This window comes from Sebastes fasciatus, chromosome 22, assembly GCF_043250625.1.
Source record: "Sebastes fasciatus isolate fSebFas1 chromosome 22, fSebFas1.pri, whole genome shotgun sequence".
Taxonomy (NCBI): Eukaryota; Metazoa; Chordata; class Actinopteri; order Perciformes; family Sebastidae; genus Sebastes; species Sebastes fasciatus.
The window spans coordinates 11,517,513-11,540,467 of NC_133816.1; the positions used below are offsets into that span (position 1 = coordinate 11,517,513).

At 41.3% G+C, this 22,955-nt stretch overlaps 3 protein-coding genes across 3 annotated transcripts; 2 read left to right on the plus strand and 1 right to left on the minus strand.

The window, feature by feature from the left end:
- The first annotated feature begins 39 nt into the window (after window positions 1-39).
- Window positions 40-6,586, plus strand: ttc5 (tetratricopeptide repeat domain 5). Its single transcript, XM_074624767.1, has 9 exons — window positions 40-301; window positions 1,351-1,483; window positions 1,568-1,779; window positions 2,039-2,189; window positions 2,287-2,378; window positions 2,466-2,669; window positions 4,130-4,344; window positions 4,455-4,599; window positions 4,685-6,586. Exons 1-9 carry the CDS (start codon window positions 239-241, stop codon window positions 4,802-4,804), a joined length of 1,335 nt encoding a protein of 444 aa, XP_074480868.1. The 5' UTR covers window positions 40-238; the 3' UTR covers window positions 4,805-6,586.
- Window positions 6,548-8,980, minus strand: ccnb1ip1 (cyclin B1 interacting protein 1). The gene is made up of 4 exons (XM_074624768.1): window positions 8,676-8,980; window positions 8,414-8,560; window positions 8,001-8,175; window positions 6,548-6,970 (listed from the first exon to the last, which is right to left on the minus strand). The coding sequence occupies exons 1-4, from the start codon at window positions 8,970-8,972 to the stop codon at window positions 6,804-6,806; spliced, it is 786 nt and encodes a 261-aa protein (XP_074480869.1). The 5' UTR covers window positions 8,973-8,980; the 3' UTR covers window positions 6,548-6,803.
- A 3,664-nt stretch (window positions 8,981-12,644) lies between these two features.
- Window positions 12,645-20,397, plus strand: LOC141760803 (uncharacterized). Its single transcript, XM_074623881.1, has 4 exons — window positions 12,645-13,442; window positions 13,561-13,762; window positions 15,462-18,742; window positions 18,851-20,397. The coding sequence occupies exons 2-4, from the start codon at window positions 13,687-13,689 to the stop codon at window positions 19,079-19,081; spliced, it is 3,588 nt and encodes a 1,195-aa protein (XP_074479982.1). The 5' UTR covers window positions 12,645-13,442; window positions 13,561-13,686; the 3' UTR covers window positions 19,082-20,397.
- Window positions 20,398-22,955: the final 2,558 nt, after the last annotated feature.

The following is a 22,955-nucleotide window of genomic DNA, read 5'->3' on the forward strand; positions in this document are numbered from 1 at the left end:
AACAAGTTCTTTTATCGGACTCATTTGCGGTACGCACTGACTACTCCAACTTCCGGCGTCAGCGAAATTAAAAGCCTTATTTCCTCTGTGCTAAAATCCCCTTGCATTCGTGCTATTTCAGTAAATACATCCTTCATCATATTAACATTAGAGCAATAGATTTAATACTCGCCTCGTAACTTGGTGCACGCTCCTCAGACTGCTTCTACCAGGCTTGTTGCTGCTGCTGAAGCTAAAGATGGCGGAAGACGAGAAGAGCTGTGAGCCTGTGAAAGAGACAAACGAGCTGCAAATGATGAAGGTATCTCAATCTATATTACACCAATATCTCAATCTGTTGTCATGAGCTCAGTGTTGCCTCTTAATTTGCAACGCTGGACATCTCTAGGGAGGGGAGGAGGACAAAGGAGGACGGTCTGCAGGACAGATACTAATGCACACTGTGCACTTTAGACTAAGCTACTGGAGTTACCCTGCACTATACTCATTTATAACAGTCTCTTCTGCTCTATACTCATTTATAACAGTCTCTTCTGCTCTATACTCATTTATAACAGTCTCTTCTGCACTATACTCATTTTTAATAGTCATGTATCACAGCTGTTACCCTGCACTATATTCAGTTTTAACAGTTTTCTTCATATTTAGAAATGTATTTTATGTTATATAACAAATATGGTAGTTTAATTCTGTGACTGATTTGACAGTCAATGTTTTAAAGCAGCCTTTTAGTAATGTGCTTCCATGAAGCTGGACAAAATCAAAGCAACAGAGAGGCTCTGATATCCTTACTTTTAGACCCAAGTGTGTGGGTCAAGCACTGAAAACACTGGATCCTACAATTCCCACAATGCAACTCAATCGCTTCTTTCATGAGACCCTCTCTGTCTGGTTAATGCTCACCTCTCACCGTGTTCCCAGTTTGTATGGCAGGTTTTCTGTAAAAAAAACAACAACAACAACTGTAGAATGTGGATCATAATGCACTTTTTTATGCTTCACATTTTTAATGTATTGATGTTTGCATATTATTTTACAATATATATACCAAAGGTGTCAATAAACCAAACCAAAAACAACCATAGTAATTTTACTGTGCTGGAGTTTTGACAGTTTTATAACGTGACTTATTGATCAAAATCAAGATCACAAAAGTAGGTATCATACAGTATTCTGTTATATTGGTGCATCTCTAATGGAAGATGGCCCAATTTTCACCAACTCAACAGGCAGAATATGCTTCGAGAACCGTGCCTTTTGATCTATTTTTAACCGTTAAGAATTCACAATCACTATTTTTCATCATCTACCCCTCCTCCCCCCTTCCTTCTCCCTGTTGTCCCATCACAGGAGCTCGTGGATGAACTGTATAATTTTAGAGATTGCTATTTTGAGACTCACAGTGTTGAGGAAGCTGGGAAGAAACAAAGCGATGTCGCACAGGAGATGGAAAAGACACTTAAGAAGCTGGAGGAGAAAGAGGGTGAGTGCTACATTTTTACACAACAGCGCTTCAGTCTTTACAGAATATAAATCACACTTACTGTATCTCTTTTGTTTCCCGTAGATCATTTCAAACACAAAACAGAGTTTCTGCTGCAGAAGGGTAGGTGTCTGAACGTAGCTCCTGACTTCAGTGCCGTAGCAGAAGAGTGCCTTTCCCGCGCTGTGAAGCTGGAGCCCGGCCTGGTCGAGGGCTGGAACACGCTGGGGGAGCAGTACTGGAAAAAAGGAGACCTGATCGGTGCCAAGAACTGCTTCACCGGAGCCTTGCAACAGGTACATTAAGGACAGAAACAGAGAGGGATATAAGGTATTGTAAAAGTGTGCTTGGGTTAGAAAGTTTTTGTTTTGAAGGATTAAATATGCAACCTATAGGTTAACATTTCTGGCACTTTATGTCAAGAGAAACTTTCCCATACTTAATGAATGTCTGAATGAATCACTTAGAGCTCCTGTGGAATTTCTTCCAATCTCTCCATGCTTGGTTTTACTTATTAACTCATCTGGCTTGTGCTTCTATCTCCCACCTCTGTAGAGCAAGAACAAGGTGTCTCTACGCAACCTGTCCATGGTGCTGAGACAGCTGCCGTCGGCAGACAGCGACGCACACAGCAAGCAGGTGATGGAGAGCGTGGACATGGCCCGACAAGCCGTCCAGCTGGATGTCACGGACGGGACGTCCTGGTGTGCGTAGAGTGTTTGGGTGCTGCTAGTAAGCAGAGAAGAAGAGTTAGAAGAGTGTACAAATGATGTGCTGTCCTAAAATGTAATTGTTTTTTGCAGACATCCTGGGAAATGCCAACGTGTCCTTGTTTTTCACCTGCGGACAGAATCCACAGTTGTCTCAACAAGCTCTAAGTGCCTATGGACAGTCTGTGAGTGCTGAGCATCGAACATTAAAATCTATCGGGACCAATTGCACTATTGTACTAATGTTTTAGTCCTCTCTTCCTCATTTGTAGGAGAAAGTGGACAGAGCTGCCTCTTCTTACCCGGAGCTGCATTTCAACCGAGCCACTCTGTTCCAGTACGAGGAGATGTTTGGGTCCGCGCTCGGCGGCTATAGCCGAGCCGCGGCGCTGGACCCAGGCGGGGAGGAGCCTCCGGAGAGAGAGAAGCAGCTGCTGGCTTATCTGAAGAAAGTCACAGAACTCATACAGAACAAGGTATGGAGAAAAAAGCCCTAGCACTAGTTCCTGGCGCATAAGGTGACGTCTTTGAATGTCTTGTTTCGTCAGATCAGCAAAGATATTAGATTACCGGCATAGCAGAATAAGAAAACCACAAAATATTCTCATTTGAGAAGCTCGAACCAGGGAAAAATGTACTCAGATTTACTCCCAATTGGTTGCAAATTAATTAGTCAACCGGCCATTCAATTTGTCATTGATCATTTTAGCTCTAGTAGAATCTTTCTATATTTCTTGCCAACAAAATCTCAGTTTAAGAATGACATATTTACTGAAAATGTTAGAGATTCCCGCGTTGAAACATCAAATTAAATCCACTTGTTGATTTAAGATTGGAAAGAAATAATAAGAACTCAAATAATGGAGTAAAAGAAAGCTGGGGGAAGTTATGTTATTAGGAAAAACAAATATATACACCTGATTGGGCTGTCAAAGTTAACGCGATAATAACGCATTAAGCAAATTTGTTTTAACGGCACTAATTTCTTTAACGCATTAATAGATCTTTCAGCGGTTGAACCATATCATAGTAGCTTGTCGCGAAGGAGGCTAAATAACGCTCCAAACTTGCGCTAAATTTTGGCGAGGAAAAACTGTCATGGCCATTTTCAAAGGGGTCCATTGACCTCTGACCTCAAGACATGTCAATGAAAATGGGTTCTATGGGTACCCACGAGTCTCCCCTTTACAGACATGCCCACTTTATGATAATCACATGCAGTTTGGAGCAAGTCATAGTCAAGTCAGCCCACTGACACACTGACAACTGTTGTTGCCTGTTGGGCTGCAGTTTGCCATGTTATGATTTGAGCATGTTATTTATGCTAAGTGCAGTACCTGTGAGGGTTTCTGGACAATATTTGTCATTGTTTTGTGTTGTTAATTGATTTTCAATAATAAATATATACATACCTTTGCATACAGCAAGCATATTTGTCCACTCCCATGTTGATAAGAGTATTAAATACTTGACAAATCTCCATTTAAGGTTTATTTTGAACAGATAAAAAAATGGATTATTAATCGCGATTAAGTATGAACAATCATGTGATTCATTGCGATTCAATATTTTAAATCGATTGACAGCCCTAATAAGAATTCAATGGAGTAAAAGAAAGCTGGAGGAAATGATGTTATTGGGAAAAACAAATATAAATATATATATATATATATATATAATATGCCTGAACTTGTTTCATAGAGAGAAATATCATAATATAATATTGTACTTTTAGCATCACCTCCTTTTGTTTTTTATATGTTGTCTTGTCTGTTTTTTATTTATTTATTGTATAAAATGTCATCTTTGGCTTTCCTTGGCATAAAAATTGTCATCAAGATGACAAAGAGATTTAATTGTTCACCACTAGGTGGCAGAAAAGTATAGCCGTATGTCTTTGTTTTGCTCCTAACCTTCAGTCTCTCCATCTCTTCAGGGGAAGGTGAAGGCGCGCCGGTTGAGGACGATGCTCTCTAATCTCAACACGTCTGCGTTGGGTCCCTGCTCCTCCCCTCAGTTCCGTTCCCCGACGGGCCGCGTCGGCAGCCTGGAGCCTCGAACTCTCTCCTCCCTCACGCAAAGTCATAACGCCGGGGTGGCTGCCCTGGGCAAGGTGGTGTTCAGCCTGGCCTCTGAGGGTCACATGGCCTTGTGAGTGCAGCTTATTTTATCATTAATAGCTCCATATGCTGTGTACTTCAGTGTTGCTGCGATAGTGGAAAAAATTCTACATTTTTGGAGTGTTTCTTTTTTTCTTCCAGTACGTTTGGCATGGTCGACAGCGAGGAGTCATGTATAGTGGTGATGGTATACAACACAGCGGACAGCTGGGGCGTCCTGATAGGAGACACTGTAGTCATTCCTGAACCGCAGCTCAAACGAAACAGCATAACACATAAAGACGAGGTCAGTGTTTCATATGTGCAGTTCAAACTGTAAAGAATAATGTCTTTCTAAATAGTCTGACTCTAACATTTCCTCTGTCCGGCAGTCGTTTGACTTCAGAAGTATACGAGTGGACTCTCCTCTGCGCCTCATCGTCAACGGCAAGAAACAAAACGTCCAAAGTCAGATCGCTGCCTCCGTCAGCTACAAGCCGAAGAGCGAATGAGCTGAAGAGGAAATGCAGCAGGGGGGACCAATTCTCTTGTGGATTTTGAAGAAGAGTGCAGATAATTTGAAGCTTCCAAATTTTGTGCCTGTTTCATTTGTTGTTTTGTAAATAGTTGTCAGCCTTTTTCTTTGTCTTTAGATGGACAGTTTGTTTATATTTATAAATTTTTTGTTTTTGTATTTTGTTGTTGAGACAAGTTCTTTTTTTTGTATATCAATGAACCTCAGAATTGTGACTTAAGTTTACCCTGAATAAAAATCCCTCTATCTTAAACATATTGTTTGCGTGGTGTCTTAACACAGCAGTTTTCAAATTGGGGTCATCAGGGGTCCCCAAAAATGTTGTTTAAAATCTACTATTTCATTAATTTAAAGGAATATTTCACCCACAAAATGACTATTTGTATATCTATTACTCACCACGTGTCACCTGAGCATACGACTGGATAAACAAGACTTGGATTATACTGCACGAGAACTGCGAGAGTTTGTAAAACGGAGTTTTTAGATTTGCTGTTGTTAAGCATGGACACCATTTACTTCAATTCCTCAAGAATTTACTAAATGTTTTAATTCTCCGTTCATCGTGGAGTCATGCGAGAGAAACAAAGTTTTCTTCAAGAATTCACGCTTTGAATAATTAATATGTAAATGGTCATTTTGTTGGTGAAGTATCACTTTGAAAGGTATTTTTCACAGCAGACATTTTGACTCGTCATAGTAGGAAAAGTGCAGGGGTTACTAGTAACATTAGCGATGGCTCTGCTCTATTCTAGTGTCCCAGTGAGTGACAGTGAGCCAGCGTGCACGATACCAGGACCCTGAAACTGAAGCAGCTAAATGGATCATTTCATCATTTACACCGGTGTTTTTCCAGCTGTGACATTTCAAACATGTCTTCTGTGAAAAACGCCCGTTGATCAGAGGTTTCGCTACAATCTCTATCTGGTATTACTCATCAAATCTACAAAAGAAACGTATTCTTGTGGTCTGGGTTGGCCTGTTTACCAGCTGCTTCGGTTGTTTGTTATGCAGGGTGAAACCTTACACTTCCAATCAACAACCAACCAGTTACTCAGGTTTAACCCAGATTGCCCAAATTGTTCACACAGGGTTTATGACAGACCTTCAGAGCTTTGGTGAGAAATATTCAATAGTATTCGAAGCTTCGTGGTGCGGCACAGCGCAGCATTCTGACATGTTCTTCTGTCTGTCTCTGGCATAATGTCATAATGATTAATGTTGAATATGAATAATGTTGTGGGATTATTCCTTATTTCATGGGCTATTTTGGAATTTATACATTATTATTACATACTTTATTTTATTTTTGATTTATATAAAAAACTAACGAAGCACTCAAATACTGATTTGGACTTCTATTACCATGGCAACGGTCGAAGCTTCAAAGCATTCGGGTCAGCCCTAGTACTATATCAGTAAAGGATACTGTATGATTCGATTTTTAGTTTCTATAAATACCAATGTAGAGCTTTTTTTTAAAAACATTTTTGGACCAAAACAAGCCATCAATTGTCTTTACTTAGGTTAATGTTAGACTAATCCCTTAAACTTGATTTCAGATATTAATCACACATGAAAATACTGACATGAACACGGTAGAGTCCTCTTGATTACATTAATTCCTTACATTTGTCTGTTTTTGACCAGAAGTTTTTACCATCCTATTTTTAGTAAAACTGGCGCAACCTACATTTGCAGAGAAGACTGTAAGGCAGTGCTCTTTGTAAACAGTTTATGTTGTATTTACATTGTCTTGTCAAGTACTTCTTAACACAAATGCTTAGGTAGAGACCAGGACTGAAAGTTGAACATTGGATTTCATGCCTAGTTTAGTTCAGAATTACAATAAATACAAAAATGCACTCAGGGCAAACACCGCCAACTAAATTAATACTTTGAAATTGAACACTTTGTTAACATACATAAATAAATTAAGTGAATGCGCTACAGTCATTATGAAACCTGTTGCTGTCTCAGTGCTTCTTCATGAAGGGCCGGCCTCTCTCCCTGGTAGGGGAGCTGAACTGAAAGAAGTTCTTGGCTCCGTCCGCCTCGAGGCAGGAGAAGAACCTGCTCTCCCCATCTTGGCCCACGGAGAGGAACTGAGGGCTTCTCTGGGGAGTCCCCGGCCGAGCCACCCCTGGGTGACACACAGGGGGTTGACGGATGTCTCTCATTGTTATACTGAGTAAAATTCCCTTACATCAACAATCGGCTCATTACTCCTACTGTTCTTTTCTTGATGACCACTTTGTGACAAAACACCTACAGCTGTGTCTTCCTTTGTGCCATTTAGCATCATTCTCTCTGCTTCCTTCCTCTTCTCATTAATCAGTGTGGACACAATGTGACAACTGATATAATAAAAGTTTATTTCTTTTCCTGACAAACATTGTTTTGGACTGCAACTAATGATTATTGTCATTACTGATATTATTCATTTTTTTTCATTTAATCTATAAAATGTCAGAAAATTATGAAAAAAATACCCGTTACAGCTTCTCAGAACCCAAGGTGACGTCCACATATTGTTTGTTTTGTTCGACCAACAGTCCAAAATGCAAAAATACTCGACTTACGCCTACCAACAAATGTTTGACATTTGTGCTTAATAAATTATTTAAATGATTAACTGACCAAAATTGTTGGCAAATATGTTTCCATCAACTAATCGTCTCAGCAGCAATATTGTTTTTTCTATAAAATAGTGAAAAATTATGATTAGTGGTTCCAAAAGCCAGAGATGACGTTCTCAAATGTCTTGTTTTGTCCACAACTCAAAGATATTCAGTTTACTGTCATAGAGGAGTAAAGAAACCAGGAAATATTCACATTTAAGAAGCTGGAATCAGAGAATTTTTCTTGAAAAATGACTCAAACCGATTATCGAAATAGTTGGAGATTAATTTAATAGTTGAAAACTAATTGATTAATCTATTAATCTTTGCAGCTCTAGATATATTATACTTACTACCCATGATTCAACACTTTCAAAATGTTGGTGTCTATGGAAGGACGGAACTTGTGGCCTGATCATTCATAAACTCTTACAATCTACATCCAGCTCTCTCACTGCGAAATATCAATTTATCTCCTGCACAAAAAGACCAAGCATCTATTGTAAAAAAAAAACTTGTAAAAACATTAATCTAAATTGTAATTGTTCTTACCAGTGTTGAAGTTGTGATGTCCTGGTTGTGGCAGCATCTCTCTTTCACCCATATCCACCACCATGTTGCGAAGCCTCAGAGAGTCGTACAGCCCCTGTAGTTTCTGGTACTGCCTGTTCCTCTCCATCAGCCTCTCGGACACCTCGCTGCACTTCCTTTTATACTCCTCCATCACCTGAAGGAAATGGGAAGTTTTACATTTGTATGTATTCTTCTGAACTTAAAGGTTTCTTCTTATTTTCTAAATCAAGCTGTAACTATATTTCTATTTCATCATCATCTACGGTCAAGAAAGAGTGGGTTGTAACACAGTATGGCAACAGTATTTCTTAGCAGGTCAGAGGGCATGCTTTGGAGTCAATTTCAAATGTGATGTTATTAATCTGCACTTGAGTTTAACAATGGTGGTTTACTTTCTTCAGGGAGTTGATTTCCCCCCTCATGCCGGTGAGCTCCAGCTCTCTGCTCTGGTTCTGCTGGGTCAACACCTTCTCCATCTGCTTCAGCTGTGCCTCAGTCCGTGACAGACTGTACTCTTGATACATGTGCTCCTGATGGGCCTGTTTACAAAGAGACTGACAGGTTGGGTGTTTTACAGGAAAAGAGAAGACAACCAGACTGACAGAGACAGACATTTCAAGATATACTGTACATAGAAACAGAAAGATATTTGACCTGATAGCTCCAGAAGGCCAGAGCACGGGCACTGATGTCCAGAACTACATCTGGTCGCAGACCTGCCAGCACCATGGCTTTGTACTCCTCAGAGGGAGACAGCTCCGTCCTCACAATGTCCAGCTTCCCAGACAGGGCAGAGGAGCAGGCCGGGCAGACGGCGGGGGAGCGGCTGAACTCACCGGACCCGTGCTGATCACAGAAAACATGGGAGCAGGCTGTGACCCAGGCGAAACCGTTCAGCTTGGTCCGACACTTTGGGAAGTTGCATAGGAGTGTGTCGTCGCAGAGAGACATGGCCACGGCTGTGGAAAGTACAGTAACAGTTTAGTAATGGAGATCAGGGCAATAGGCAAGTCATTAACTGAAGCTTCTATACAGCAATTACAATACATTTTGAGTTTCAAAGACCTTAACCATATCAAGGTAAAGCAAATAAAACGAAAGAGGCTAATACATTTAATGTATTGGGGGGTTACCACTCATCACACTCTCATGGATTTCAAATTATAGGAGGTTTCAAGACATCGGGGTCCTATTTGGTGAACTTTGCCAACTCAAAATCACCAGGTTTGGGGTAACAATTTCTAGTTTTTTATTTCTTTACAAGTATATTTGACAAGGAGCACATATAAAAAAACATAAACTTCAATACTTTAAATCTGATGCATTATACAGAGATATAGCTAAACGCTCATTTTCATCCCGAGTCCCTGGACAGGTGGACAACACTACAAACAGCATATACATTAACAACACAACAAGCAATATAAAAGACTGTTCACTGTGTACATAGTCACAGGATGCGTATGGTAATGTTTGTGTGTGAATATTGATTGACTTTTGCTATTTTATGTATTGCTAGTTTTTCCTTTCCCATCATTTTTCTTGGAGTAAAGCAATATTTTGGCTCCTGATCTTATCAAAGCGACAAATGAAGCATACATAATGTTACTGGGCTAATTCTGCCTCTCAGTGTTCTTTAATCCTTTAAAAAATGTCCACTCCAGCATATCATACTCAGGAAACCTCCAATTGGTCTGGGTAAAGATGAACGTTACTTATTTAGAATACTCAGAATCACAGCACTGAAGCAAATAACAAAAGGGTGGAAAAAAAAACTAAACCCCCAGATTTTATAAAATGGAAAAGTGTAATTCAAGAAGTAAAAGTTATAGCAAAGGGAATTCACAAAATTAAGGAATACGGAGGATGTTTTTGAGAAGAGATGGAGTCTAACAGAAGGAAAAATATAGTTACATTGGTTAACACGCATGCACATATACATATGCTTGGAGGTGACCTGACGTTAAGGAGGATTCATGTGTGTGCCCATGTCAATGATAATACTATATATTTGCGCTCCCACCCTTTTTATTTTCTATCAACATATTTATTGATTTGATTTATTATTACTCTTGTATTTTTGTATTATTATTATTTTATTTTTTTAACTCTATTCTTTCTTTTTATCATTATTATTTGATGTATTATTATAAATTATATATTATATTATAAAATATATAATTATTATTATTTTAATTTTATTTAAATTTTGAATGTTGAAGTTGTTTTCTGTAGTTTACTTAATGAGTTTGTCTATAAGCTCATCTACTTAAAAAATTGGTTTATAAAACTATTGTAATTAAGAACTGTAAACTGCATATATGAAAACAACCTTAAAAAAAGGGAAAAAATAAAGTATTAAAAAAAATAAAAAATGTCCACTCAATTTTAATTTTGTCTTCTTTTATCTTTTTTTAAATTATCAATGAGATAAATGCTGGATATTAAAATACTAAATACTCCAAATCATAACTTGGCTGTATGAAGAAGTAGCCTATGTAGTTTAGCCTTTGGTTTAGCTAAGTCAAGGCCTATAGAAGGGGGCTAGATCAACACGTCATATATACGAGATACAACGCATGCGCAGTACAATCTGGTCTGTACTCGTCGAAATTGAGCCAATTGCAACGCAGGACCGCGGCTAAAGTCACACTGCGCATGCGTCGTACCCAACACCCCATGACGTGTATACCATCCTCCTTTCATAGGCCTTGAGCTAAATTTCTGCTAACGTTACATCAACTGCCATTAAATGTTAGCATTATATCAGGTAAAATTACGAGCTTTCAGGCTTAAACTGTTACGTCCACTTTCTGTTCAATGGCTTCTTTTGAAGAAAAGAACTTTATCTTTTAAAATTATATGTTTCTGTTAAACTTAAACGGATAACTTAACGGGATATTTACGGTTAATTATCGAGAGAGCGACGATACCAACCTACCAGTTAGCCAGTTAGATCTTCACTCCGCAGGTGACGACAGGTGACGCTAAATGAATACTGTAATCTGATTGGCTGATTGCAAGTCAAGCTGTTAACGGGTCAAATTTCAAAATATTTAGATCCCTGATTATAAGAGTGACTGCATGGATGCAGCCAACTTTCTAGAGAAGAAACTCAAGATGAATGTAGAAATATATATGTTTGATGTAATGCTATATTTTAGTCAAGATGAGACTTTAAATAATATGCTATATATATCATACAATTATTTATTATTTTTGGAAAATTGATATTCATAAGAAAAAATGGTCAGGAACCAAATAAACTTTCTTAAAACTTTAAGTTATTAAATTAAAATAATATTATGTTTATAAACTAAACTCTGGCATAATGAAATGTATATGTGATTATTTTTGTTTTTTCAATTGTCTATATATGTTTGTGTTGTCTTTTTTCTGTATATATACACACAATATACTGTGTATATATATATATATATATATATATATATTTATAAACTTGGAAAAAAAAGTTTGGAAACTTGTGTTTGGTTGATTATTTCTCTGTTGTTACAATGCTAATTGGCATTGTATTTTACATCGTTGGAAAGCCTGTTTATTTACCTTCACAATCATGTCCAACTTGTAAGGATCATGCATTTTGGCAAATTTTTCTTTGGCACTACCCATATAATCAGCTGTGCCTGCTCATACTACAAATGCATGATCCTTATAAGTTGGATATCATTGTGAAGGTAAATAAACAGGCCTTCCAACCATGTAAAATACAATGCCAATTATCATTGTAATATATATATATATATATGCCTGTATACTTTTGCACTGTTTAAATGAAATATTGAATTCAACTTATTCCTCTTATTCTTATGTGGTATTGCTACTTACTTAAGTAAAGAATCTTAAATACAACCTGACTCTTTACATTATCATTTCTGTTTATTTTTACAGGTGATGACTAAGCTGGATGAAGTGAGATACTTTAATGACAAGCCCAATCTATAACCCTTTAGATAAACATTGCAGTTATTTCCCCCCCCACAAATCAAATAATGCCTTATTTTCTTACAAAGCCTCTGAGTGGATATATGTATAATGTGAGACACCTACTTAAATATGGCCCCCCCCTCCTCCTCTCTCTCTCACTCTCTCTCTCTCTCTCTCTCTCTCTCTCTCTCTCTCTTTATCCATTTCTCCACGTGGTACAGGAGTAAAGGCGGGGGGTGAAAGAGGGGCATTGTGCTGTGCAGCAGTGGATCCGGGGGTTCATAGTGAGAGAGGGGAGATGCTCACTCAACTGTGTCCAGCACGCCATTGTCAAAGATTCCCATCTATTCTCTGCCTTTTAAATAGAGCTCCAGTGTAAGATGCTTTTTGGGAGTTGGGTGGGAGTTAGGGGGGGTATTATAGGCTTGGTGATAACACACCAAATACATGCATGCATGTGGAATAGCTGTGTGGCCCCACTTGCACACAACTCACTGCTGATAATTGGCCCTATATGGAAATCAAAGGTTTAGAAATATCGCCTCATCCTGCACAATAACACCACTGGGAGGAATGGATTTTTGACTATTGCTGATGGAAACCACCTGCAAGTCAAGTATTATGATTTCATTATTTATCCACCTGAGGGTCCCTAAACAGATGTGGCCTGATGGATGAGTCACCTGTTAAGACTTCTTTTAGACATATTATTGCATCTTAAATAGAATAGAATAGAATAGAATAGAAAGCTTTATTGTCATTGTATTAAATACAACGAGATTCACAGTTTGCCACTTCTGGTCAGTGCTTTAAAACAAATACTTGACAAGACTAAACGAGGCAAATAAAACATATAACAGCTAAAAACACACACACAGTTATAAAGCAAAACAATAAAACAGGTAAAAGTAGATGTAATAAATAATTACAAACAGAAGAGTTACACTAGAGGTATAAAATATAAAAAATAGATGTAATGTAAACAGAGGTAATTGCACTTGTAAAATTAATTGTAATCGTAATTAATTGTTAAATTTGACCCATGATGATTTTATTCTCTTCTAGGAATGATTAAAAGAACATCTCTTTGGCAAAATAGATGTGTGGAATAAATACATTTGTTTTTTTAAGCAATCCAACTGCTTTGACACCTATAATTGTCATGTTTTTTTATTGAAAGTTTATAGCTGCTGCGTTGAGTGTGTAAAGAAAAATAAAGCTGGGGGAGAAACGAGAAAGAGAGAACCAGGGAGGCTGTGTGTTACACGCCATTGAAATGCAAATATCATTGAAGAACAAGGAGTGGTTCTGTGTGTGTGTGTGTGTGTGTGAGAGAGTGTGTGTGTGTGTTCCCTGTATGTGCATGCAGCAGGGCAGCAGTGGGAGAGGAGGGGCGCAAATTGGACAAGTTTTTTGGGGGAGAAGAGACTTTAGAGAAACAGCCACACACACTCTACTGCAGCTTCATATGACACGGTGCAGACCTGCGGATTTCCTATTTTTTTTAAACTTTTTTCCATATAAAAAGACGCTCTTTTTTTTACATTTAAAAGTGATCTTACACATTTTTTTTATTGCGATTTTTCATCCACAGGGCTTGCGCGTCTTTTTGCATCTTTAGATGCTTGGATGGTTTCAGGAGCGCTTCCAAAGTGCGCAAAAAGAACGCTCCATTCCATTCCATTCCGTTCCATCCTGTCTGTCTGAGTCGCAGTGAATCATGTCACGCCGGAAGCAGAAGCGACCCCAGCATCTAGTTAACGCGGATCCGGGGGGCCCAAGGCTGCTATCTCACGGTGAGTAAACATCTTTTACTGAGTGTGCACGCGTTTTTGTCTTGAATTTCTTTGAAAGAGGCGCAACCATCCTGCAAACTTATCCTGCATCATTCACTTTCAGAGTCTGGAAAATCTTCAGAGAACTTAACAAAAGCAACAACAAAAAAAGTTTGGGTTTAGACGCAGTGAATTAATGTGCTCTATTTGGTCTATTTATTGTGTTTTTTTTTGTCATTTTCACCCGTTTATTTACGCATGGCTCCATTCCAACAACTTGATTTAACAGACTTAAAAAGTTGAAGATCTAAAAGTTTGTCAACTAAAGAAACCCCTCACTGCTCGGCCATTCACTGTAATGGGCCCCCACTAAATGGAGGCCTTAGGCACTTTGGTCGGGGCCAATAAACGTGTCCCTGTGAAATGAATAGAGTGGGATTAACTAACATACATCTGTGGCCATTTTCATATGCTGTTCGTCCTCTAGGAAACCCAACAGGCTGCTCAGCGCTGACTGCTGGAGGTCTTTGATTAGTATAGAGCACTCTCTTATTTGTTAACAATAAGGTGCATGGGTGGGGGGAAGGGAAGGCAGTGTTTTTTGGTAAAGATTAATCTTCCACCCTTCTATTCTCTTCTTCTTTTGCTCTTCGTCCATGCCTTTCTCTCTCATGCACCCCCATTTTTCCACCTTCTCAACACTTCCCTCCCCCTTTCTTTCTCCCTCTTTCTCGCCCCCAACCCTATTGACTGTATACTCCTACACAGCTGGGGGGGGGGGGTCCGATGGATGAGAAAGAAAAGATTCAGGGGGATAGGGAGATTGTTCTCGCACTTGTTCTGTGTTATATCTTCAAGTGCGTGTACCTAAAACTCTCTGCAGGTAAAATAGAAGTTTCACCTGGGAGTTATTTTAGACTTTCCTGCAGATTCAGGTTTGTTTATAAGTCACACAGGGAAGGAATTTCACTGAGGTACAGTCTTTCATTCCATCACTATATCACTCCAGGAGGGAATAGTTAGTTTGTCTCTCCATTGTTGTTACCCTCCCCCTTCTTTTTCTTTTTACTCTTTCTCACTCCGTGCTCAAGATTCTGAAAGAATTTGACCCCCGAGCAGCAGAGGTCAGATTAGTTGACCAATCAGAGTGTCTGGACAGTGCCCAGAACCCTTAGCGTGGCCTGACCCTTGACCTCCACTGTGACGTAAGGGGGGAAGGGTGAATAGGGAGATGAAAGACGTAACTGCTGTAGGGAGGGGGTGGGTTAAGAGGGGTTATGGGTTGTCTTGGTGATGCCCATTGTCCTCTAAAATGTGTTGCCATAGCAGCAAGGTGGTCTGTAAGCTTTTTTGTGTGTGCAAGATGTTTGAGGAGTTTTGCTCCGGAGAGCACAGATTGAGACAAGACATTACAAAGACTCATAGACTGCAGAGTTTCTTCCACTTGTTTATTTGCTTGTTCAAGGCCATTTCCTAGCAGGCATTTTGTTTGAAGTTGTAACAGGATCTTTTGGTATGCAAACTGAACTTCTAAACAATAAGGGGAATCAATGAAATAAACAGACTGAAACTGAAGTAGAAAGTTTTAATGAATTTACATACCTATGTATCTGGTCTGATATTGGAGTCTGGATACTGCATAATAATGCCCCTGCAAAGAAACAAACAGAAAGTCAATTTTAAGTTTTAAAAAATTCTCCTTTTTTCTGTCAATCCTCAGATGATCACCTGGGCATGAAGTCGCCATCTACATCTCTTGGCTCAGAAGTGACTTCGTCGGGCTCCTCCTCCTCTTCCCCTACCTCTCTCCAAGACTGCCAGCCGCCTCTGGCCCCTCGCCCATCCCCTGGTGGGCTCCACGCGCCCTCCTTACCCAGCGAGAGCTCGCCTCCTCCCCACTGGCCCAGCCACATCGCCCCCTTCACCACCTCCCTCCCAAACACCCACTCCTCCCTCTCCCCGGACTTTCCTCACCCCTCGCTGTCGTCCCAGACTCACTCGCCTCCTCCCCTGGGTCAAACCTCAGGTTCCCATAGCCTGTCCCACCAAGGGAACTCTCACTCCACCATGACCTCCCCACCGATGGGCAGCTCAGCCACCACCACTACCTCCTCCTCCTCTTCCTCCTCCTCCTCGTCTTCTCAGTGCGTGCTGCCTCACCGTGACAGCACCAGCCCCGGTCACCAGCAGCCTTCAAGCTCTCCGGGGCAGCAGGGACAGATCCAGGTGTCGCCGACACTGGCAGTACTCCTTGAGGAGCTGAGGGTTTTACAGCAGAGGCAAATCCACCAGATGCAGATAACAGAGGAGATCTGTAGGCACGTTCTACGGCTTGGAGGCGCCGTCTTTGGCCAAGATAATAACATACAGGCCTGTGGCGCTGACAGCAACCAGAAGTCTACAGGAGCAGCATCTTCGTCGCCAACGCACCCCTCCACTGCCACGCCGGTAACCACCGCAGCATCGCTTTTGACTGGCCTTCCATCTTCCCTCTTCCCCCAGCCATCCGTCTCCAAATCAGGTGCTTCACACATCAATGGCAGCAGAGCTCAATCTTCCTCTACCTCATCTATTTCATCCACTATCAGCTCCTCTGTTGCCTCCCTACACCCTCTGTCCTTGTCGTTGGGCCTACCGCCACGCTACCTCCACGAGAAATCATCCAACACCTCCTCGTTTGGTCATAGCAATGGCATCAGTTTCCCGACACCTCCTCTTCCTATCACCAGCCATTCCCAAGATCACCAGCCCAGCTCCTCTCTGGGCTCTGCCTCGTCATCGGGACGCCCTCAACATATGTGCCGTTTCTGTGGGAAGGTGTTGAGCAGCGACTCATCACTCCAGATCCATCTGAGGTCGCATACAGGTGAAAGGCCCTACCAGTGTCCTGTCTGCTTGAGTCGTTTTACAACCAGAGGGAACCTCAAAGCTCACTTCCTGCGACACAGAGAGCAGAACCCAGAGCTGTCCCTCTCCCTGCTGCCCCCGGCGCTGTCAGATCAAATACAGATTGCTCCCAGTCCCATCCAGAGAAGGAGAAAACGGCGGGCTGATGATGACGAGCCATTTAATGCAGTGAAAGGAAGCATTCCTGGGATGACGGAGAACATGGCTTTAGGATTCCTGTCTGGTGCGTCCGCTCGGCCCTCGCCTTCCTCTCTACCTCTGCCCCCGTCGGTGGACATGGCGTTGCTGTCCACAGCCCATTCACTGCTACAGCTGAACAGAGCCTCAGCTGCAGCTGCTGCCACCGGACTGCCCTCATCGTCTTCGTCTTCCTCCTCCATGGGCGGCCAGTTCAAAGGAGCAAAACAGCAGCGATTTGATGAAAACACACCTCCTCACTCCGCCCTCCATACAACCTCCCCATACTCCCAACTGGCCCACCTCCCCAAGATTCTCTTCCCTGACGGTACCTCCCCTCACCACCTTGCACTTCTCCGGCCCCCAGGCCACCCATCCGCCTCCCACCTCACCTCATCTCATCAGCTGCCCTTCCCCTTTCCACCTTTCCCCAAACCATCAACCTCGTCCCCCTCTTCATCCTCTCCCACCACCTCTACCCAGACCTCAGATACCTCCAAGTTACAGCGCCTGGTACAGAAGCTTGGAAAGCAGCCACAGGGAGGTGCCTCTTCTTCCTCCACCTCCTCACAAAGCCTTGCTGAAGCACATGGCGACACACACGGCCACGACCTGTCTACAACCTCCAGTGCCTATCGCAGGGAAATGTTGGCTGCTCTCGGCCTGAGCCCAAGTGCCAACATCGCTGGACTAATGACGACCCCTTCTCTGCCTACCGCCCAGGCTGCTAATCAGTGTGGAGTGTGTCTGCGTGTCCTCAGCTGCCCCAGAGCTCTGCGCTTGCATCAGGCCACGCATCTGGGAGAGCGACCGTTCCCTTGTAAGCTGTGTGGTCGTTCCTTCTCCACGAAGGGCAGCCTCAGAGCCCACCTGGCCACTCACCGTGCAAGACCAGCCAACTCCCGTGCCTTGAACTCCTGCCCGTTGTGCCCACGCAAGTTCACCAACGCCTTGGTTCTCCAGCACCATATCCGCTTGCACCTGGGTGGGCAAATACCGCCTGACGAAGACATGCCTCCTGAGGACGCAGCGGAAACGGAGAATGCTGTCTTTGATGAGCGTGAGAGTAGCTCACCATCTAAAGCCCCCCAACTCCTTCCTCTGGCCTTAACCACAAAGGAGATCCAAGTCAAGACAAGATCCAAGTCTCCAGTTGATGCTCTCAACTCAGGGTCCACTTCCAAGAAATCCACAGCCGCTGACGTCACCTCTGTGAAGACGGAGGAATCAGAGGGCTCAACACCCAGTGTTAGCCCACCCCTGACCCGTAATCCCCCCTCAGTGGGAGCCGAGGACCCCCTGCGTCTGAAAGACAACAACGCCCTAGCTGATGGTAGCCCCATGAACGGTTCCATGTACTCTGAGGAGGAGACCCACGCTGACCCAGGCAGCACCAGCCCTTTAAAAAAAACCTTAGCTGTAGTGAATGGAGACGCAGAGGCAGATGACACCCCTCTATCCCTCTGTGTTTCAAAGCCTGGAGTAGACAATGATACGCCGCATACGGGGGTTAATAATGACGAAGCCTGCTCCACAGAAAAAAACATCACAAGTCCTGACCCCAAACCCCCAGCTGCAAACCCCTCACCTGCACTCACCCCACCTGCCAGCCCCAAAGCGATCCCCGAAGCAGAAGAGGCCTGTGGCAGTGCACCACAGGAGGCACAAGAGAAAGATACTGCCCAAAGCAAAGGCAAGAGTGAGACCACCGCACCCAGTGAGCCTTTGCCGGTGTCAGATCCAGAGCCGGAGAAGGATTCTACGATGGAGGAGGGTAACGGCGTGCAAGAAAAGCCTTCAGAGGACCCAGAGCCCTCTGTCCCAGCACCAGCACCGAACGCACAGCCTCCTCGCCCTGACAAACCCTACAGCTGCTCCCAGTGTGGAAAGGCGTATGCCAGCCGTAGCGGACTGAAGGTAAGGGTTGAAGATATTGTGGATTTTGATGGTGTAATAAGAAGATATTTATACATTTAAAGTCAACTTGTGGGTAACTGACTATTGTGTTGTGTCTCCCATCAACAGGGTCATATGAAAACTCACCCTGGAGCATCGACCAATACCCCCTCCAAGGCTCAAACCAATGACACCGACATTGCGGAGGATCGCAGCTCACATTCAGCCAATAAGAACCCGGGACAGCAGGAAGAAAAGCAGGGATTGGCTAAATCCCCTGAGAAAGGAGACAGCACAGATCCTCCACCAATCAGTGTTGTTTCTAGTGTGGCGGGCGAGCCTATGGACACTACTGTGTAGAGTTAGTATCGTCTTTAAAAAAGGGTCCTGACAAGGGAATGTATTTTTTTAATAGATTTGATTTCTAGAGTTGTTAATTCTAAACCATGTTTACCTTTTGTATTAGGCAGATAGATCTAGTTTGTATTTTAGTCACATTACAAGAGATTTGTGAATGTAGTATTCTAGCTATGTATTTTTGTATTTCAAAGACCACAGTGAGGCCTTATCTTACACACTTCACAACATTGTCACAATGAGAATTAATTGTTTGCGCTTGTATAAGCTGATTTGAATGAAGAGGGACGGTGCAGCATTTTACAAGATGAACTCCATACCAAAACAGGCCAACAATTTGTAATGGCCGATGTTTGTAAATATGAGCTGCGGTTACGTTTTATGCCTTTTTTTATTGTTACTTTGCTCTTTTCCTTTTTTTTGTTTTAATGCCATGCTGCTGAAAGCATGTTTCTGATGTGCTGAGTTGCACTGTGAGTTGCACTGTGAGTTGCACTGTGTCCTGTGCTGTGGAAACATCTTAAACAAACACGTTAGTAATGATGATGATGATGATGATGATGATAATAATGGCGATGATTGTGTTAGTACCTTTGTGAACAGTCCTTGTACTTATAGCTGTAAAAATTTGCTAACAGCAAATGACCTTATTCATACTGATGATTGTAAATGTTTATTCTCGTTGTCGAAGCTGTCTGCAGGGTCAAACCGACAACAAGGATGAGCCCTGTCCGTTATAATTCCCCCTCCTCTTCCCCCTGCTCTCCTCTCTCAAAGCACTTGAGAGTTTTCTGCTCCTGCAGAAATTGTCTGCACTCCTGCTTTGCCCAGTTTAGTATTTGTATGCTTTGTAAACCCTTTTTTTTGTAGCAATGACAAAACCATGCCTCCCATGTGATGTATAAAAGATCAATAAAACAACGGCGATGTGAAGAGGAGACCTGTTTGTTGCTCGTCTGTGTTTTTGTGTGTGTGTGTGTGTGTCTGGGTTCAGTTTAAGCCGTCTTTGTGAATTCATTTATCTGTTTAAGTATTCTGTTTGCATGTACGCTGTTGGTCAGTTTTGGCTTGTTTGTTCCAGCTCTCGGTGTGTCTGGATATCGGGGGGTCCTTTGTCTAGGGCGCTGGGCTAGCTGTCTCCTAATTCTGCCTTTTTTTTGCCCTCAATGTCTTTTAATATGTTTCAGTTCCCCACTACTGTGTGTGTATGTGTGAAAAGGATAATCAGAGCCTGTATGAGTGTGATTGAGGGTGCAGCTGTAGAGGCCACCACCTCCCTCCCTCCCTGCCTATCCCTCCCCTCTCTGTGTCATACGCTCTTTCATACGCACTCTCTTTCATTTTCTCTTTCATTTCTCTCCCTCACTCTTTCTGCTCACCCCCCTCACCCCTGTACTCCCCACCCCCCCACCACCCCGTGTAATGAGCTGACACACAGGAAGCTCTAATCCTCACACAATGCCACCCCTCTTCCCCCCAGAGTGACTGGGAGCGGGACAGGGGGCAACAGGGACCAACCTGGCCCAGCTGTCCCCAAAATGGCCGTCTTTAATCCCTCCAGTTTTTTAGCCTACAGGGGCTCCTGAAACCATGACAACCGGTAACCAAGGCAAAGAATGCTCAGGGCAGCGAGCGGGACAAAGGGACTGAAAGGAGCCATGTGTGAGAAGTTTGTCCACATGCGTTCGTGGGCGACAAGGGACGTGTCTCAATCAAAAAAAAAAAAAGAAAGAAGAAAAAGTCAGTTTAATAGTTTTTTCAGTTAAAGAAAGGAGCAGGGAGGTGGAGGTGAATGGTCCACAGGTGTGACGGAGGTGGTCGATCACATGTAACACGTTTATCACTCATCAATACGCATTAATCAACTCTCTGTAGACATCGATCATCTTCAGTATAGGGAGGACTAAAGTTTTTTGAGGTGTTAAAAGGTCATTTAATATGCATATTTAGCCTACAATTAAAGAAGAATCAACCCAATTTGGAAGACAAAGAGTTGTTTATTCTCACACTGGTCATTGATTAAGGGGGTTTTGGTAATAACAGCTGCCATTCAACTAGAATGGGACAGAATCACATAGTCAGTTAATTGTTTAAATTGCTTATTAGAGAGTTTTTGTATTTGTTTATAAAGAAAAATCATTAAAACATAGAAATGCAAACCCTAATGAATAACACTTTTACACTAGCATTTATAAGAAGAATATAAACATTTAATAAATGGTATTATTATGTAGTTGTAAGCAGAAATAAGTGCATTTATTAATGTATTTGTCAACAACTATAACTCCTCCTGTCGGCACCCATAAGTGGAGGCTGCTGTATAAACAGATAATGAACGATATAAAAGTAAAACTATAGTCTACGTTAAGTTAATTGTTGACAAATACTGTACATTAAAAACACTTGAAAACATCCGTATAACCGGGTAAAACTAGATTACAATATGTTACCATTTATTAAATGTTTGCATACTGCTTGTAAATGCAAGTGTTTTCAGGAGGGCTTTTAAAACAGCTTTTATTTTGTTGTTTTTAATGAGTCAATAGGTGAGATAAACTAGTTTGGAGAGTGGCTTTTGTGGAGAAAATACTGTAGGTATTGTTTTATACTCTGTACAAGTATAGGTCTAAATGCAGTAATTTAAACACCACTATGGAGTAAGAGTAGATAAAAGTTCCGTCATATACGTTTTAAACTCTCCTATTGTGATTTTTAAAAAGACACAAAGTCAGAATAAACTTCACTTGAGAGACACTCTGTGTGATTCTTCACCCTTCAGTATTATTTAAATCCACAAGAGGGAGCTATGGTCCATAGTTTTGTCATCCATCAAACAAGTGAAATCACTTCACAGTAAAGACTCAATATGATGAGTAATGAATTTATGTAATACTCAGTGGTGGAATAAGTACTCAGATCATTTACTTAAGTCAAAGTTGCAATACTTAGACTTAAAAATCATGTCTTGCCTATGTTGTACAATGTATGGGGGTGGATTGTGGGTTTTAAGTATCTTACTTGAATAAATATTGTTTGTTTCTGGTTTTATCTATTAAAGTGGTGTTTTTTTTTATGTATGAGGACTAAACCAGCCAGATCCTAATAAAAAAAATAATAATAAAAAAGCAATACGACAGTGTAGAAATACATTTTTAAGAGTGTTAGCATAAAAAAATACTGGAAGTAAAAGTACTCATTATGCAAAAATTGCCAATTTCAAAATAATTTAATTACTTGATATACTGCCGTGTAGCTTAATATTTAATAATATATCATATTTTGTTAGTTGATATTATTTGTATTTATAATCCAAATCTGGAAAGTCCCTCTAAACTAAGTTTATCAAATAAATATAGTGAGTAAATGTATAATATTTGCCTCTGACAGGCAGGTGAGTAGAAGTATAAAGTAGCAAAAAACTAAAATACTCAAGTAAAGTACAAGTACCTCAAAATTGTACTCAAGTACAGTACTTGAGTAAATGTAGGCTACTTAGTTACTTTACTTAAGTAAAAGTAGTAATACCACAGTGTAGAAATACTCTACTAATTTACTGAAAAATACAAAAGAATCAAAATATACTACTAAAAGGCCAGTATTCACTGTTCTTGTCGTCCACTTGTTCTGTTAGTGTCTTTTGTCTAATAAATAAATAAAATATACTTAAAGTACCAAAAGTAAAAGTACTCATTTGCCTCTGACCAAGCATAAAGCAACATAAAATGAAAATACTCAAGTAAGTACCTCAAAATTGTACTAAAGTCAGTACTTGGGTAAATGTACTTCATCGCATTTTCTAATTTATTTATTAGACAAAAGACAACACACTAACAGAACAAGAGGATGACAAGAACAGTGAATACTGGCCTTTTGGTAG